The 15,337-nt window shown below is 28.6% G+C and overlaps 4 protein-coding genes and 1 long non-coding RNA gene across 15 annotated transcripts in view; 1 reads left to right on the forward strand and 4 right to left on the reverse strand.

Moving 5' to 3' along the window:
- LOC139819305 (uncharacterized) overlaps positions 1 to 15,337 on the forward strand; it is a 44,577-nt gene that overhangs the window by 20,042 nt on the left and 9,198 nt on the right. For 3 of the 4 annotated variants that reach the window (XR_011733682.1, XR_011733684.1, XR_011733683.1), the window contains exons 6-10: positions 1,310 to 1,459; positions 2,039 to 2,108; positions 2,396 to 2,748; positions 14,553 to 14,622; positions 15,071 to 15,278. This is a non-coding gene — a long non-coding RNA (uncharacterized lncRNA). The remainder of the gene's footprint in view (positions 1 to 1,309; positions 1,460 to 2,038; positions 2,109 to 2,395; positions 2,749 to 14,552; positions 14,623 to 15,070; positions 15,279 to 15,337) is intronic. The other variant, XR_011733681.1, reaches the window with a different exon arrangement.
- LOC139818839 (odorant receptor 13a-like) lies at positions 463 to 2,759 on the reverse strand. Of its 2 annotated transcripts, none has more exons than XM_071787832.1 (6): positions 2,620 to 2,759; positions 1,908 to 2,262; positions 1,317 to 1,553; positions 1,130 to 1,243; positions 772 to 927; positions 463 to 614 (listed from the first exon to the last, which is right to left on the reverse strand). In XM_071787832.1, exons 1-6 carry the CDS (start codon positions 2,757 to 2,759, stop codon positions 564 to 566), a joined length of 1,053 nt encoding a protein of 350 aa, XP_071643933.1. In that variant the 3' UTR covers positions 463 to 563. The 2 variants fall into 2 exon arrangements, with proteins under 2 accessions (XP_071643933.1, XP_071643927.1); XM_071787826.1 differs by having other exon boundaries at positions 2,503 to 2,759.
- Positions 3,661 to 6,513, reverse strand: LOC139818982 (odorant receptor 13a-like). Of its 3 annotated transcripts, XM_071788089.1 has the most exons (7): positions 6,101 to 6,513; positions 5,984 to 6,025; positions 5,360 to 5,714; positions 4,765 to 4,995; positions 4,576 to 4,689; positions 3,940 to 4,095; positions 3,661 to 3,800 (listed from the first exon to the last, which is right to left on the reverse strand). In XM_071788089.1, exons 1-7 carry the CDS (start codon positions 6,235 to 6,237, stop codon positions 3,750 to 3,752), a joined length of 1,086 nt encoding a protein of 361 aa, XP_071644190.1. In that variant the 5' UTR covers positions 6,238 to 6,513; the 3' UTR covers positions 3,661 to 3,749. The 3 variants fall into 3 exon arrangements, with proteins under 3 accessions (XP_071644190.1, XP_071644181.1, XP_071644198.1); XM_071788080.1 differs by having other exon boundaries at positions 5,984 to 6,505; XM_071788097.1 differs by having other exon boundaries at positions 5,546 to 5,714; positions 5,984 to 6,503.
- Positions 7,613 to 11,165, reverse strand: LOC139818971 (odorant receptor 13a-like). 3 transcript variants are annotated; one of them, XM_071788056.1, is made up of 7 exons: positions 10,842 to 11,165; positions 10,725 to 10,766; positions 10,166 to 10,520; positions 8,747 to 8,977; positions 8,556 to 8,669; positions 7,922 to 8,077; positions 7,613 to 7,781 (listed from the first exon to the last, which is right to left on the reverse strand). In XM_071788056.1, exons 1-7 carry the CDS (start codon positions 10,976 to 10,978, stop codon positions 7,731 to 7,733), a joined length of 1,086 nt encoding a protein of 361 aa, XP_071644157.1. In that variant the 5' UTR covers positions 10,979 to 11,165; the 3' UTR covers positions 7,613 to 7,730. The 3 variants fall into 3 exon arrangements, with proteins under 3 accessions (XP_071644157.1, XP_071644147.1, XP_071644166.1); XM_071788046.1 differs by having other exon boundaries at positions 10,725 to 11,129; XM_071788065.1 differs by lacking the exon at positions 7,922 to 8,077 and having other exon boundaries at positions 10,725 to 11,149.
- On the reverse strand, positions 12,378 to 15,295 carry LOC139818906 (odorant receptor 22c-like). 3 transcript variants are annotated; one of them, XM_071787948.1, is made up of 6 exons: positions 15,039 to 15,295; positions 14,464 to 14,776; positions 13,557 to 13,787; positions 13,366 to 13,479; positions 12,726 to 12,881; positions 12,394 to 12,571 (listed from the first exon to the last, which is right to left on the reverse strand). In XM_071787948.1, the coding sequence occupies exons 1-6, from the start codon at positions 15,293 to 15,295 to the stop codon at positions 12,521 to 12,523; spliced, it is 1,122 nt and encodes a 373-aa protein (XP_071644049.1). In that variant the 3' UTR covers positions 12,394 to 12,520. The 3 variants fall into 3 exon arrangements, with proteins under 3 accessions (XP_071644058.1, XP_071644049.1, XP_071644041.1); XM_071787940.1 differs by having other exon boundaries at positions 12,397 to 12,571; positions 14,422 to 14,776; XM_071787957.1 differs by lacking the exon at positions 13,366 to 13,479 and having other exon boundaries at positions 12,378 to 12,571; positions 14,422 to 14,776.

Genomic DNA, 15,337 nt, shown 5'->3' on the forward strand with positions numbered 1-15,337 from the left:
ATAATGATGACATAAAATATTCTAAGTAAATGAAACCGAATTATGTTTATCGTGCAGTTTTTCGTGCAGTTCAACTTCTGGTCTTTAATAAAGAAATAAAATAAAGGGAAAACGCAACAACTGACTCAAGTCAAATCATGTAATGGTGAATAATTTTTTTTTAATAGCACATAAAGTATTATAATGCAAAACTTGCTTATGTAATAAATTTGAAAAATAATAAGAGTGCGATTAAGGATTCATTAATGTTTTGTTACAAATGCACGCAACAAAATAAATGTTTATAAACGAATGTGCGAGCTCTAATAAAGGATTAATAGTCGAAGCGTGTTGAACGCAATCAGTAATTCTAAATAGTTTTTTTTAATTAAAATTAAACGTAATTTAACAATAACATACGAAAAAAATTATTTACAATTTTATTAAATATTATTTTAATTGGTGTAAGTGTAATAAATGACATTTATTATTTTATTAGTCGTCTTTATTATCAATTTATTTTAACTTATTGATTTATAATTATTACGTTATTATTTCAGCACATGTATACCGCTTTTTTTGTGTCAATACATAGCATTCAGAACAGATACGTATGATGCTGATGCCTTCATCATCTAAAAAATAAAAGTTTGGAAATTAAGTTGATCTACAACCCATATTTATGCATAAAGGATATATGTCACATTAGTGTGTATACCCAAAATTAAATAAGTATAAATAAAATAAACTTGTCTATTTATAATTAAGTAATCCAAAGATTTTGAAGATTACACTTGTAAAAGTTTCGAATGACATATCCATCATTTTTCCTGCCGTAATCGTCAGTCGCTTTTGAGATCTCATTATTATGAATATTATAATTTTATTTTGACCTGACGGCATATCATACCATATTGTTTCGTATATTGCGTTAGCAATTAATTTACCCTGAAAACGATATCAGTAATGTCAGCGGCGTTTTTTTAAATTTATGTCTTATTTATCCAACGTATTTATAGCACAGGTAAAGTATCTTTCAAGAATATTGAAATATTCTATATTAGAAAGCAGTTATGTATTTCCATCACTGTTAATATAATTATGTTATTAAAAGATTGTGTATATACAATTAACCATTTCGAATATTTACCTTCAAGCTAAGATATTCTCCGGCAAAGCAAAAGACAAAGGCTTCAATCATTATAACGAAGTAACCAGAAATAGTTTTCACAAACACAAAAATCCCAGTTTCATTATGAATAGACTAATTCAATAAATTATAAAAAATAATTGAATACATATAATATTAATTACCGAATATGTATTATAGTACTTACAATTATGATGACAAATCCTAGACAACAAATAACTAACGTATTCCAAACAACCTGCATTAATGCAATAAAGGAGAAAAGTGATTCGATGTTTTTGGAGAATGCAATTATTTTATTATGCCTCTCAATCAGCATTCCAAATAAAGGTACGGAAGATTCACGAAGAAGGGTAGATTTATTGTTAGATACATTTCTGATTTCATGACACATTATATCAATTTGTCCGCTTACGTGAAGTATCTAAAATAGACTTAAATTTAAAAAGAATTATAATTACTACATATTAAAAACATTTATTTAAAAAAAAGATGTATTTCAAATGCAATTATACAATTGGATATATTATTTTTAAATAATATATTCAATAATCACAAATTTGTTTCTAAAAATAATTGTAAATTTTTCTAACATTTTTGGCATTAATTATTCTTTATAACTTTTTACAAAAAAAACAAGGTAACACTTTTTTAAAACAAAATTCTACAAACTACAAAAAATTTTAATGTAAAAGTATGTTTTTACGTCTTTACGTTACAACACATGAGATAAAAAATCATTAAAAAATTAATATGTACATATACGAATATAAGTTACCAATGTCAAGATTAATCCATTTAGAATAGCGATTATGCATGAATTTATCGTCACATGTAAAATTAATGTTGCAACGAGAAATTCAAACGTCGGCGATTGTTGAGTTTCAAAGGGCAAATATATCTTTATAGGAAGCTGACGTAATGTGTCATTGTAATCTGCAGTTAGGAATACGGAATGAATTACGTAATCGCCTAAGAGGTAAAGTACCGCAACAATCGCATTAAAACTCAATAAAGCATTAGAGATTAAATGCGACATATTCGCTTTAATTGTCATCATATACAAATGCTCATCGATATTGATGCACTCGCGCCAATCATTATCCATATCGGCCAGGATTTTATGAAAAACTCTGCAATATATGTTACTTTAATTCGTCATATGTCTCAGATAGATGCGTTATTTATTTTCTTTCGTGAAACAACTGATATTATATGTTTTAATGTTGGAGCTAAGATTTTTTAAAAATAATATTATGATTTCAGGGAGAATTAGATCAATAATAAGCGCTTAAAAATGGAGAGAAATTCTTATTTCTTAAATACGGTTACAGAGCAAAGCTAAACCACTCCACACAGATATAATGTCTTACCGACGATGCACCCACAGACTGGTTATTTTAAACAACATCAAACTATAATCTAGAGTCACAATCAGACCGTCAACGAGATTTGACAATTCGCTCATCTTCAAATGATCAAGTACATACAAATATTGGAAGTACTGCATAATCAGCAGGCTCAACGTAAAACTCAGCCAATAAATGGTACCATATGAATCATTCGGCCACATGCCAAGAAATCGAAGGCCAACTCTCAGCGCTGGACTAACACTAGATGTGATTATCATTTGCAAATAACTTTAAAAACGTAAGAAAATAAAAATCAGTTCCGGCACATTTGTTCTCTACTCTAGTTGAGAAGGAAATGAGGAGCACCGTCCGTTTCCCCAAGTGCATCCCCCACACGAGTGCGTCCCCACTCAAACACACTTGGATCAATCGCTATTATATGTCGCATATAGTACAACGATGAGTCGAAAAAAACTCATTACTTTAATATCCCATAAGCACTCTGATAATGTATACTCCGACCGTAAAGTAACATACATAGATATTGTACTGCAGCTAAAGCAAAAAAAAAAAAGAAATGCTGCGCGACAGTTTCTTTTTGCAATCATTTTTCTTTGACAGTGCAATATTACAGACAAGAAATGGTCATGTTTATCACATTTTCTACCATTCACGAGAATCATTAAATGCGCGACCATTATACATATATTAGATATTCCATGCAAGGGAAAATAAATTGTGTTCATGCAACTAAACTTCTGGTCTTTGAAGAAATATGATGAAGGGAGAACAAAATTCTCTGGCTGGGGATATAATAACAAGTAATTTCCTTTAATAATTCAAATGTGTTATGGCAAGAAACTCGTTTAATTAAAAAATTTAAAAAGTAGGAAGTTTACCATTGAGGACATTATAGGCGTCTAGTTACAAATATATCTAACAAAATACATAAAATACAAACCCAGTATGCAATTTTCTAATAAAATTCAATGGCCAAAACGCCCGATAAAGTTTCCAGCTGTTTTAAAAAGTAAAAATATCATAGTAATAGCACACACGAAAAATAAAACAGTATTTGCACATACTTTTATATACAGTATTTTAAGTTTATGTAATTTCTTGATTCTTATTAAACAACTGTTAACTTACACTATATTAATTATTAATTTCTTATTAATGTATTTAACTTCTCTTTACTTTACGGTAGTAAAGTTTACGTTAACTACGTGATGATTTCAGAAAATAGATACTACGCGATTTTGTTGATGTCAATACATAGCGTTCAGAACTGATATAAATGATACTGACGCTTTCATAATCTAAAAAACACAAGTAAAACATTATACATGTTAGATCTACAAATTATATTTATCTATACACATGTCGCAGCACATTGATCCAAAATTAAATAAGTAAAATAAATTTATATTTTAATAATTTGAAAATTTCAAAATTTACACTTGTAAAAGTTTCAAATGACATATCCATCATCTTCCCTGCCGTGATTGCCAGTCGTTTTTGTGATCTCAACAATATGAAAATTATAATTTTACTTTGATTTGACGGCATATTATACCATGGCGTTTCGTATGTTGCTCTAGCAATTAAATTGCCCTAAAAAATGATGCAAGTACTGTCAATATGCCAGCTTTCTTTATATTCATCATTGTCCATTTCACTTATTTAAAAGAAAAAGATTTTTGCGGTATTTTTATCAATCGTGAAAATATTATAGTAAATATATCAAAAATTCTTTACTATTCCGTTTCTATTTTTATTTAAATATTATAAAAAATTGTGTACTTATAATAAACTATTAATTAATAAATGTTATGTAATTCTTAAATACTATTATGGCATGGATACGTTGTCAGTACTTTTAAAGATTTTTATATGTTTGTAAAATAAATTTTCTTTTAAATAAGAAATATTTCTATTTAAATAAAATTGAATAGCTTAAATAATATTTTATATTGCATTATAACATATTAATATATTTATATTTAACAATATCATATATGTATATATCTATCATTATATTAGCGTAATTATATTCAAAAATTTATGGTAATTCATTTTTTTTCGAATACTTACTTTAAAACCAAGATATTCACCGGCAAAGCAAATGAAAAAGACTTCCATTATTATGGCAAAATAACCAAACATGGTTTTCACTAACGCGAAAACACCAGTTTCATTATGAATAGACTAGTTCAATAAAAGAATAGACATACATAAAACATATAACAACAACAACTATTGCATATTTATTACAATACTTACAATTACGATGATAAATCCTAGACCACAAATGACTAATGTACTCCAAACAACTTGCATTAACGCGACAAAGGAAAAAAGTTTTTCGATGTTCTCGGATAAAGAAAGAATTCTGTTATGCCTCTCGACCAATATTCCAAACGAAAATAGGGAGGATCCATACTGAAGAGCAGTCCTGGAAATATTTCTGAACTCTTCACATATTATATCAACTTGTCCGCTTACATGATGCACCTATAATATACTTAAATTTTTGCAAAAATTATAGTTATTACATGTATGTAAAAATAATTTTTATGTTTTCAATACATAGATACAATAAATGATAAAATACATAGATAAAATAAAAATTTTACATAATACATTTAATTTATATTATTTCACTGTAATATACTCTTGACGTTGACAATAAATTTCAAAATTTCTAATACAGAAATGTAACATGTATTTGTGTGCATCAGAAATGTAACAAAATTCTGCAAATTAATTAATGTAAAAATTCCATACAATAACGTTCACGCTTATAAGTTTACAGAAACCGTTCTGTTACATAAAAATTAATAAAAACTGAAAATAACAAATATGCAATATAAATTACCAAAGTGAAGATTAATCCATTTAGAATAGCCATTGACCATATTTGTAACATCGCGTGTAAAAATAGTGATAAAACGAGAAATTCAAACATTGGTGATTGTTGAGTTTCAAAAGGAAATTGTATCTTCATAGGAAGCTGCCGTAAAGTGACGTTATAATTTTCGGTTAAAAATATAAAACGAATTACGTAGTCGCCTAAGAAGTAAAATATCCCAGTAATCACATTAAAACTCAATAAACCGTTAGAGAAAGTATGCGATATGTTAGCTTTGATTGTCATTATATGTAAATGCTGATCGACACTGATGCACTCGCGCCAATCATTTTCTATATGCGCCAAAATTGTATGAAAGACTCTGCAATACGTTATATTAGTACGTTATTTTAGTCAGATTTTTATAAATATATAAATAATTAATATTTATTTTCTTGTTAAGATTAATTAATGTACAATATTCCAATGTTTGAAATATGATTTAGATGATGATATTAAGTCGGCCACTTTTAGTTGAAAAATAAGATTAAGAATTTATGCTAAGTTAATAAAGAACAATCTTATTTCTCAAACATGGCAATTCAGCAAGGTTGAAATATAACGTAGTATATTAGTATTAGATTATCTTACCGACGATGTATCCACAGAATAACCAATTTCAGAAATGTCAAACTATAATATAAATTCACAATCAAACAGTCAACAAGATTTGACAACTCGCTGACCTTTAAATGATTAAATATGTACAAATATTGGAAGTATTGTATAATCAGTATACTCGACATAAAACTCAGCCAATAAATGACAGAATATGATACACCCGGCCAAAGGCCGAAAAATCGAAGACCAATTATCAGCGTCGGACTAACGGCACTTGTGATCATTGTGTACAAATAATCTTAAATATATTTAGAAATAGAGATACTCAGTCTCAGCACATTTGTTCGGCACTCTAGTTCAGAAGGAAATAAGATTGCATGGTCCGTTTCTCCAAGTTTATCCCCACACGATGCGTCCCCACTCAGGAGAACACGGATCAATCGCTATTATACGTCGCGTAGTACAACGAGACAGAAGTTGAGATAGGACTCATTATTTGTATGCTCATTTTAAAATTTTATTAACAGTCTATGTCAGAAAAACATAAAGTGTATTTCAGCCATGTAACATTTCCAAGAACAATGTATAGATATTGCAGAAGAAAAAACAGCTATATGGTTCAACTACTTTTTTGCAAACTTGTCTCTTGGAAATATAATTCTATCGAAAAAAAGCAGATGTCTACCGCGTTTCCTGACAATCGTAACAATCATTAAACGCAAGACAAAGCGATTATAATTATAAATTAGGTATTCTAAACGATTTGAATTATATCGTATGTTTCAACCTCCGATCTTTAAAAAAATACAGTGAAGGAAGAAGAGCAAAACTCTGACTGGGACTGAATCGTATAATAACGAGTAATTACATTTTATGATTCAGGATAAGTTACTGTGCAAAACTTGATCATGAAATAAATTTCGATAATAAAAAGTTTGCAATGTAAAATAATATATAAATGTTAAGTTAAATATATAATAACACAATAATAAATAACATTAAAAATTTAATAAATGAAGTTATACAAATTGTATATGCCACATGACCGTTTAGTCCCTAGTATTAAAACGTCAATATATGTAATAACAAATTTCTGTTATGCATTCTGCATAACCTTTTTAATTGAACTTTTGATCTTTGAAGGAATATGTATAGTGACGGAAGGACAACTGAACTCTCTAACTGGGGATGTAATAACAAGTAATTATTTTTTTTAATTTAGGTGGTGCTAAGCCTTGTGTCCACAATGCTAGAAATCGCTCCGAGATTTCGGACAAAGGAAGAATTAACCAATCATATGTTTAAACAATTTGGCCAATTGACCAATGCAAGACTTTATTGCAAGAAACTCATTAATTGAAAAAATTTAAAAAGTAGGATGTTTGCAATTGAGGATATTATAGACGTCTAGTACAAATGTAAGGAACAAAATGTACAAAATAAAAAATATAAACATAGTATACGATTTTCTAGGAAATAGTCAGTGTCCGAAACGTTATTTGCATCTACGTATCTTTTTTATAAAGATAAAATATAATAGTAATAGCACACACGAGAAATAAAACAGTATTTGCACATACTTTTATATATTATACAGTAAGTTAAGTTCGTGTAAATCTTTGACTCTTAATTATATTGAACAATTATTAACTTACAATATTATATTAATTGTTAATTTATTATCAATATATTTAACTTCTTTTTACTTTATGGTTTACATTAACTACGTGATATATATATAATATCAGAAAATAGATACTACGCGATTTTGTTGATGTCAATACATAGCGTTCAAAACTGATATATATGATACTGACGCTTTCATAATCTAAAAAACACAAGTAAAATATTATACATGTTAGATCTACAAATTATATTTATCTATCGACACACACATGTCGAAGCACATCCAAAATTAAATAAGTGAAATAAATTTGTCTTTAATAATTTAATAATTTAAAAATTTACACTTGTAAAAGTTTCAAATGACATATCCATCATCTTCCCTGCCGTGATTGCCAGTCGCTTTTGTGATCTCAACAATATAAATATTATAATTTTACTTTGATTTGACGGTATATCATACCATGGCGTTTCGTATGTTGCCCTAGCAATTAAATTGCCCTAGAAAATTATGCAAATACTGTCAATATGCCAGCTTTTTTTATATTCATCATTTATCCATTTCACTTATTTAAAAGAAAAAGATTTTTGCAGTATTTTTACCAATCGTGAAAATATTGTAGTATAAATATATAAAAAATTCTTTACTGATTCCGTTTTTATTTAAATATTATAAAAAATTTTGTGCTTATAATAAACTATTAAGTGATAAATATTTTATAATTTATAAATGTATATATTTTATTATGGCAGATATGTTTAGTACTTTCAAAGATTTTCATATGTTTGTAAAATAAATTTTTTTTTTAAATAAGAAATATTTCTATTTAATTAAAATTGATTAGCTTAAATAATATTTTATATTACATTACAACATAATAATGTATTTTTATTCAAGAAAACAGCATCATACATATCTATTATTACGTCAGCGTAATTGTATTAAAAAATTTATGATTAATCATTTCTGAATACTTACTTTTAAACCAAGATATTCACCGGCAAAGCAAATGAAAAAGACTTCCATTATTATGGAAAAATAAGCAATCACAGTTTTCACTAACGCGAAAACACCAGTTTCATTATGAATTGACTAGTTCAATAAACGAAAAAGATAGATATACATAAAACATATATCAACGACTATTGCATATTTATCACATTACTTACAATTATGATGATAAATCCTAGACAACAAATGACTAATGTGTTCCAAACAACTTGCATTAACGCAATAAAGGAAAAGAGTTTTTCGATGTTCTCAGATAATGAAATAATTCTGTTGTGCCTCTCGACTAATACTCCAAATGAAGATAGGGAAGATCCATACAGAAGAGTAGTCCTGGAAATATTTCTGAACTCTTGACATATTATATCAACTTGTCCGCTTAGATGGAGCACCTATAATATACTTAAATTTTTGCAAAAATTATAATTATTGCATGTAAAAAAAATTTGATGTTTTTAATACAAAGATAAAATAAATGTAAAAATTTTACATATAATATATTTAATTTATATTATTTTACTGTAATATGTGTACGCATAGTCTTGACGCTGACAATAGATTTCAAAATTTTTAATACAGTGTAACAAATATTAGCAAGTGTTGTGTCATGTAACAAAATTCTGCAAAGGACCCCGCAACGGTCATGGGGGGTTTTGGCTCCCAGTCAAATTTGACAATAATGTAGGATAATGTAGTTCATAACATGCTGATAAAAAGTGTCCATAGGCACCAAGCCCAAAAATGGACAGTTTCCGAGATAAAAGGCATTAAAGAGTGGAAAAATGAGAATTTCAGGTTTCAGCTAATGGCAGTTTGCAACTGGCGAAATGCCATGCTTTCACTAAAACATTTACTTGATTGCTGGATGAATTATACTTATGCACAGTATGCGTGTTTACATAGTTAAGTCAATAATCAAACCATACGTAATATAATGTTATTGCATCGAATGACATGTATGCAACATATATAGCAAGCAAGAATCATTTACTTATTTAATGTTAATTTTTGCAATGTATGAAAAGTACAATATAATACTACTAAATCGACTTGTGAATTACAGTTATTATTGTACTTTTCATACATTGCAAAGATTAACATTAAATAAGTAAATGATTCTTGCTTGCTATATATGTTGCATACATGTCATTCGATGCAATAACATATTACGTATGGTTCATTGACTTGACTATGTGAACACGCATACTGTGCATAAGTATAATTCATCCAGCAATCAAGTAAATGTTTTAGTGAAAGCATGGCACTCAGCCTGTTGCAAACTGCCATTAGCTGAAACCTGAAACCCTCATTTTTCCACTCTTTAATGCCTTATATCTCGGAAACTGTCCATTTTTGGGCTTGGTGCCTATGGACACTTTTTATCAGCATGTTATGAACTACATTATCCTATATTATTGTTAAATTTGACTAAGAGCCAAAACCCCCCATGACCGTTGCGGGGTCCTTTATTAATAATGTAAAAATTCCATATAATAGCGTTTACGTTTATAAGTTTATGTAAATCGGTCTATATAAAAATTATTAAAAACTGAAAATAAGAAATATGCCATATGAGTTACCAAAGCGAAGATTAATCCATTTAAAATAGCCATCGACCATACTTGTAACATCGCGTGTAAAAATAGTGATACAACGAAACATTCAAACATCGGCGATTGTTGTGTTTCAAAAGGAAATTGTATCTTCATAGGAAGCTGCCGTAAAGTGGCGTTATAATCTTTGGTTAGAAATATAAAACGAATTACGTAGTCGCCTAAGAGATAAAATGCCGAAGCAATCGCATTAAAGCTCAATAAGCTACTAGAGAAAAAATGTGATATGTTAGCTTTGATTGTCATTATATGTAAATGCTGATCAACGTTGATGCACTCGCGCCAGTCATTTTCCATATCCGCCAAAATTGTATGAAAGACTCTGCAATACGTTACATCAATACGGTATTTTTAGTCAGATTTTTATAAATATGTAAATAATTAATATTTATTTTCTCTTTAAGATTAATTAATGTTCTATATTCCAATGTTTGAAATTTGATTCAGACGATGATATTATAAGTCGGCCACTTCCAGTTGGAAAACAAGATTAAGAATTTATGTAACGTAGTATATATTATCTTACCGACGATGTATCCACAGAATAACCAATTTCAGAAATGTCAAACTGTAAATTGAAGTCGTCATCAAACTGTCAACAAGATTTGTTAACTCGCTGGTCTTCAGATGATTAAATATGTACAGATATTGGAAGTATTGCATAATCAGCATAGTCGACATAAAACTTAGCCAATAAATGGTAGAATATGATACGCCAGGCCAAAAGCCGAAAAATCGAAGACCAATTATCAGCGTCGGACTAACGGTGCTCGTGATCATTTTATTTGCAAATATTCTTGAATACTTAGAAATAGAGATACTAGTATCAGCACATTTGTTCGGCACTCTAGTTCAGAAGGAAATAAGATGGCATAGTCTGTTACTTCACGTTCATCCCCACACGATGCGTCCCCACACGGTGCATCCCCACTCAGGTGAACATGGATCAATCGCTATTATATGTCCCGTAGTACAACGAGACAAAAACCCAGACAGAACTCATTATTTGTATGCTCATTTTAAAATTTCATTAACAGTCTATGTCAGAAAAACTTAAAGTGCATTTCAACCATGTAACATTTCCAAGAACATTGTATAGATATTGCAGAAAAAAAACAGCTATCTATGCTTCAACTACTTTTTTGCAACCTTGTCTCTCGGAAATATAATTATATCGAAAAGAAACAAATGTTCACCATGTTTCCTGCCAATCGCAAAAATCATTAAACGCACGACAAAGCAATTGTAATTACATTAGGTATTCTAAACGAATGGAATTATATCGTATATTTCAACCTCTGATCTTTAAAGAAATACAGTGAAGGAAGAATAGCAAAACTCTGACTGGGACTGAATCGTATAATAACGAGTAATTACATTTTATGATTCAGGATAAGTTACTGTGCAAAACTTGATCATGAAATAAATTTCGATAATGAAAAGTTTGCAGTGTAAAATATTATAAATGTTAAGTTAAATATATAATAATACAATAAAGAATGATATTAAAATACGAAGAAATAAAGTTATACAAACTGTATATGCCACATGACCCTTTAGTCTCTAGTAGAACGTCAATACAACAAATTTCTTTTATGCACTCTGCAATTATACGTAACATTTTTAATTAAATTTCTGATTATTAAAGAAATATGATGAGGGGAGAACAACTGAACTTTCTAACTGGTGATGTAATAATGGGTAATTTTTTTTTAATTTAATAAGTGTTGATCCTTATGTCCTCGATGCTAGAAATTGCTCCGAGATCTCGGACGGAGGAAGAACTGACCAATCATATTTAAACAATTTGGCTGATTGACCAATGCAATTGGTTAATTCTTTCTCCGTCCGAGATCTCGGAGCAATTTCTAGCACAGTGGACACAAGGCTTTATTGCAAAAAACTCGTTTGTTAAAAACAATTTTTAAAGTAGGATATTTGCAATTGAGGATATTACGTCTAGTACGAATGTAAGCAACAATATATACAAAATAAGAAATATAAACAAAGTATGCGATTTTTTAGGAAAAAGTCAATGTCTGAAACGTTTACATTTACGTATCTTTTTTACGAAGATAAAATATACCTAATAATAATATCATACGCGAGAAATAAAACATTATTATACATAAGTACTTTTATACATAGTAATTTAAATTTGTGTAATTTTTAACTCTTTATTATGAAACAACAATTAGTAACCAACAATATTAATTTAATTATTAATTTATTTTCAATATTTCTAACGTATTTTAACTTTGCGGCTTATTTTAACTACGTAATATACTCTCAGAAAATAGATACTGCTTGATTTTGTTCGTATCATAACAAAGCATACAAAACTGATACATATGATACTGACGCTTTCATGATCTAAAAAAACACAAGTAATAAATATTATATGTATAAGTTAAATCTGTAAATTATATTTATCTATAAAGACACATGTCGTAGCAGTTTCAAAATTAATTCAGTAAAATAAATTTGTCTCTTAATAAATAGATGATTGAAAAATGTTTTAAATTACACTTGTAAAGGTTTCGAACGACATATCCATCATTTTTCCCGCCGTGATTGCCAGTCGCTTTTGTGATTTCATCAATATAAATATTATAATTTTATTTTGTTTTGACGGCATATCATACCATGGCGTCTCGTATGTTGCTCTGGCAATTGATTTGCCCTAAAAATGATGCAAATATTATCAAATATAATGGCTTTTTTTATGTTCGTTTTCATCCATTTAACTTTTTTAAAAAGATTTCTCCAGTATTATTACCGATATCGAGAAAATATTGTAGTAACATTATTATAAATTCTTCACTGATTCCATTACTCTTTTTATTTAAGTATTATAAAAAATTTATTTGTATTTACAATAAACTATTAAGTGATAAATATTTTATAATACATAAATGTATGTGTTTTATTATGGCAGATATGTTGTTAGTACTTTAAAAGATATTTACATGTTGGTAAAATAAATCTTTTTTAAAATAAAAAACATTTCTATTTACTTAAAATTGATTAGCTTAAATAATATTTTATATTGCCTTGCAACATATTAATATATTTTTATTTAAACACAATGGCATAAATTTCTATCATTCCATCAGAGTATAAACGTATTCAAAACTTTATGATTAATCACTCTTCCGAATACTTACTTTAAAACTAAGATATTCACCGGCAAAGCAAATAATAAAGGCCTCCATTGTTATAGCCAAATAAGCAATCATAGTTTTCATTAATGCAAAAACGCCAGTTTCGTTATGAATTGACTAGTTTAATAAACGACAAAGATAGAAATACATGAAATATATAACAACATCTATTGTATATTTATTACAGTACTTACAAGTATAATAATAAATCCTAGACAACAAATAACTAGTGTATTCCAAACAACTTGCATTAGCGCAATGAAGGAGAAGAGTTCTTCGATGTTCTCGGAAAATGAAATGATTCTGTTATGCCTCTTGACCAATATTCCAAACGAAGATAGGGAAGATCCATACAAAAGAGTAGTCCTGGAAATATTTCTGAACTCTTGACATATTACATCAACTTGTCCGCTTACATGGTGCACCTATAATATACTTAAAGTTTTGCAAAAATTATTGTTATTACATGTATGTAAAAATAATTTTTATGTTTTCAATACATAGATACAATAAATGTAAAAATTTTACATAATATATTTAATTTATATTATTTCATAGCAATATATATATATATTTCATAGCTATATATATATATATATATATGTAGGTCTAGAGGTATGTTCCGGGACTGTTTACGTTTTTTGAAATGTACAGTCCTGGAATATAACGCATATATATGTAATCAGATTCAAAAAATTGTCCCGAAACGTGCCGTAGGACATGAATTTTTTCCAGGACAGTCCTGGAAACTGCCAAATGTCCTGGAATATACCGATGTAAAAAATAAAAGTCCCGGAACATACTTCTGGACCTACATATATATATATATATATATATATATATATATATACTCTTGACGCTGACAATAAATTTCAAAATTTCTAATATAAAAATGTAACATGTATTTGTGTGTGTTGTGTCACGCGTAACAAAATTCTGAAAATTAATGAATATAAAATTTTCATGGAATAATATTTACGCTTAAGTTTATATGTAAATTGTTATATTGCGTAAAAAATTAATAAAAACTGAAAATAACAAATATCCAATATGAAGTACCAAAGTAATGATCAATCCATTTAGAATAGCGATTGACCATACTTGTAACATCCCATGTAAAAATGTTGATACAACGAAAAATTCAAATATCGGCGATTGTTGAGTTTCAAAGGGAAATTGTATCTTTATAGGAAGCTGCCGTATAGTAACGTTGTAATCTTCGGTTGGAAATATAAAACGAACTACGTCATCGCCTAAGAGGTAAAGTGCCGAACCGATCGTATTAATGCTTAACAAGACGTTAGAGCAGAAATGTGATACGTTAGCTTTGATTGTCATTATATGTAAATGCTGATCGACGTTGATGCACTCGCGCCAATCATTATCCATATCCACCAAAATTTTATGAAGAACTCTGCAATACGTTACTTCAATACGTTATTTTAGTCAGATTCTTATAAATATAAATAATATTTATTTTCTTCTTGAAATTAATGTTGTATATTCCAATGTTTCAAATAAGATTTAGATAATGATATTCAAGTCGGCTATTCTAGTTAGGAAAAACAGGATTACGAATTTATGTTAAGAAACTAAAAGGACAATCTTATTTCTCGAACACGACGATTTAGCAAGATTGAAATATAACGTAGTATATTACATTATGATTATCTTACCGCCGATGTATCCACAGACCAATCAATTTCAGAAATGTCAAGCTGTAAACTAAAGTCACCATCAAACTGTCAACAAGATTTGTTAACTCGCTGATCTTCAGATGAGTAAATATGTACAAATATTGGAAGTACTGTATAATCAGCATGCTCGACATAAAGCTCAGCCAATGAATGGTAGAATATGATACACCCGGCCAAAAACCAAAGAATCGAAGACCAATTATCAGCATCGGGCTAACGGTACTCGTGATCACCATTTGCAAATAATTTTGAATATATTTAGAAATAGAGATATTAGT

Source organism: Temnothorax longispinosus, chromosome 1 (assembly GCF_030848805.1).
Source record: "Temnothorax longispinosus isolate EJ_2023e chromosome 1, Tlon_JGU_v1, whole genome shotgun sequence".
NCBI classification, from domain to species: Eukaryota; Metazoa; Arthropoda; class Insecta; order Hymenoptera; family Formicidae; genus Temnothorax; species Temnothorax longispinosus.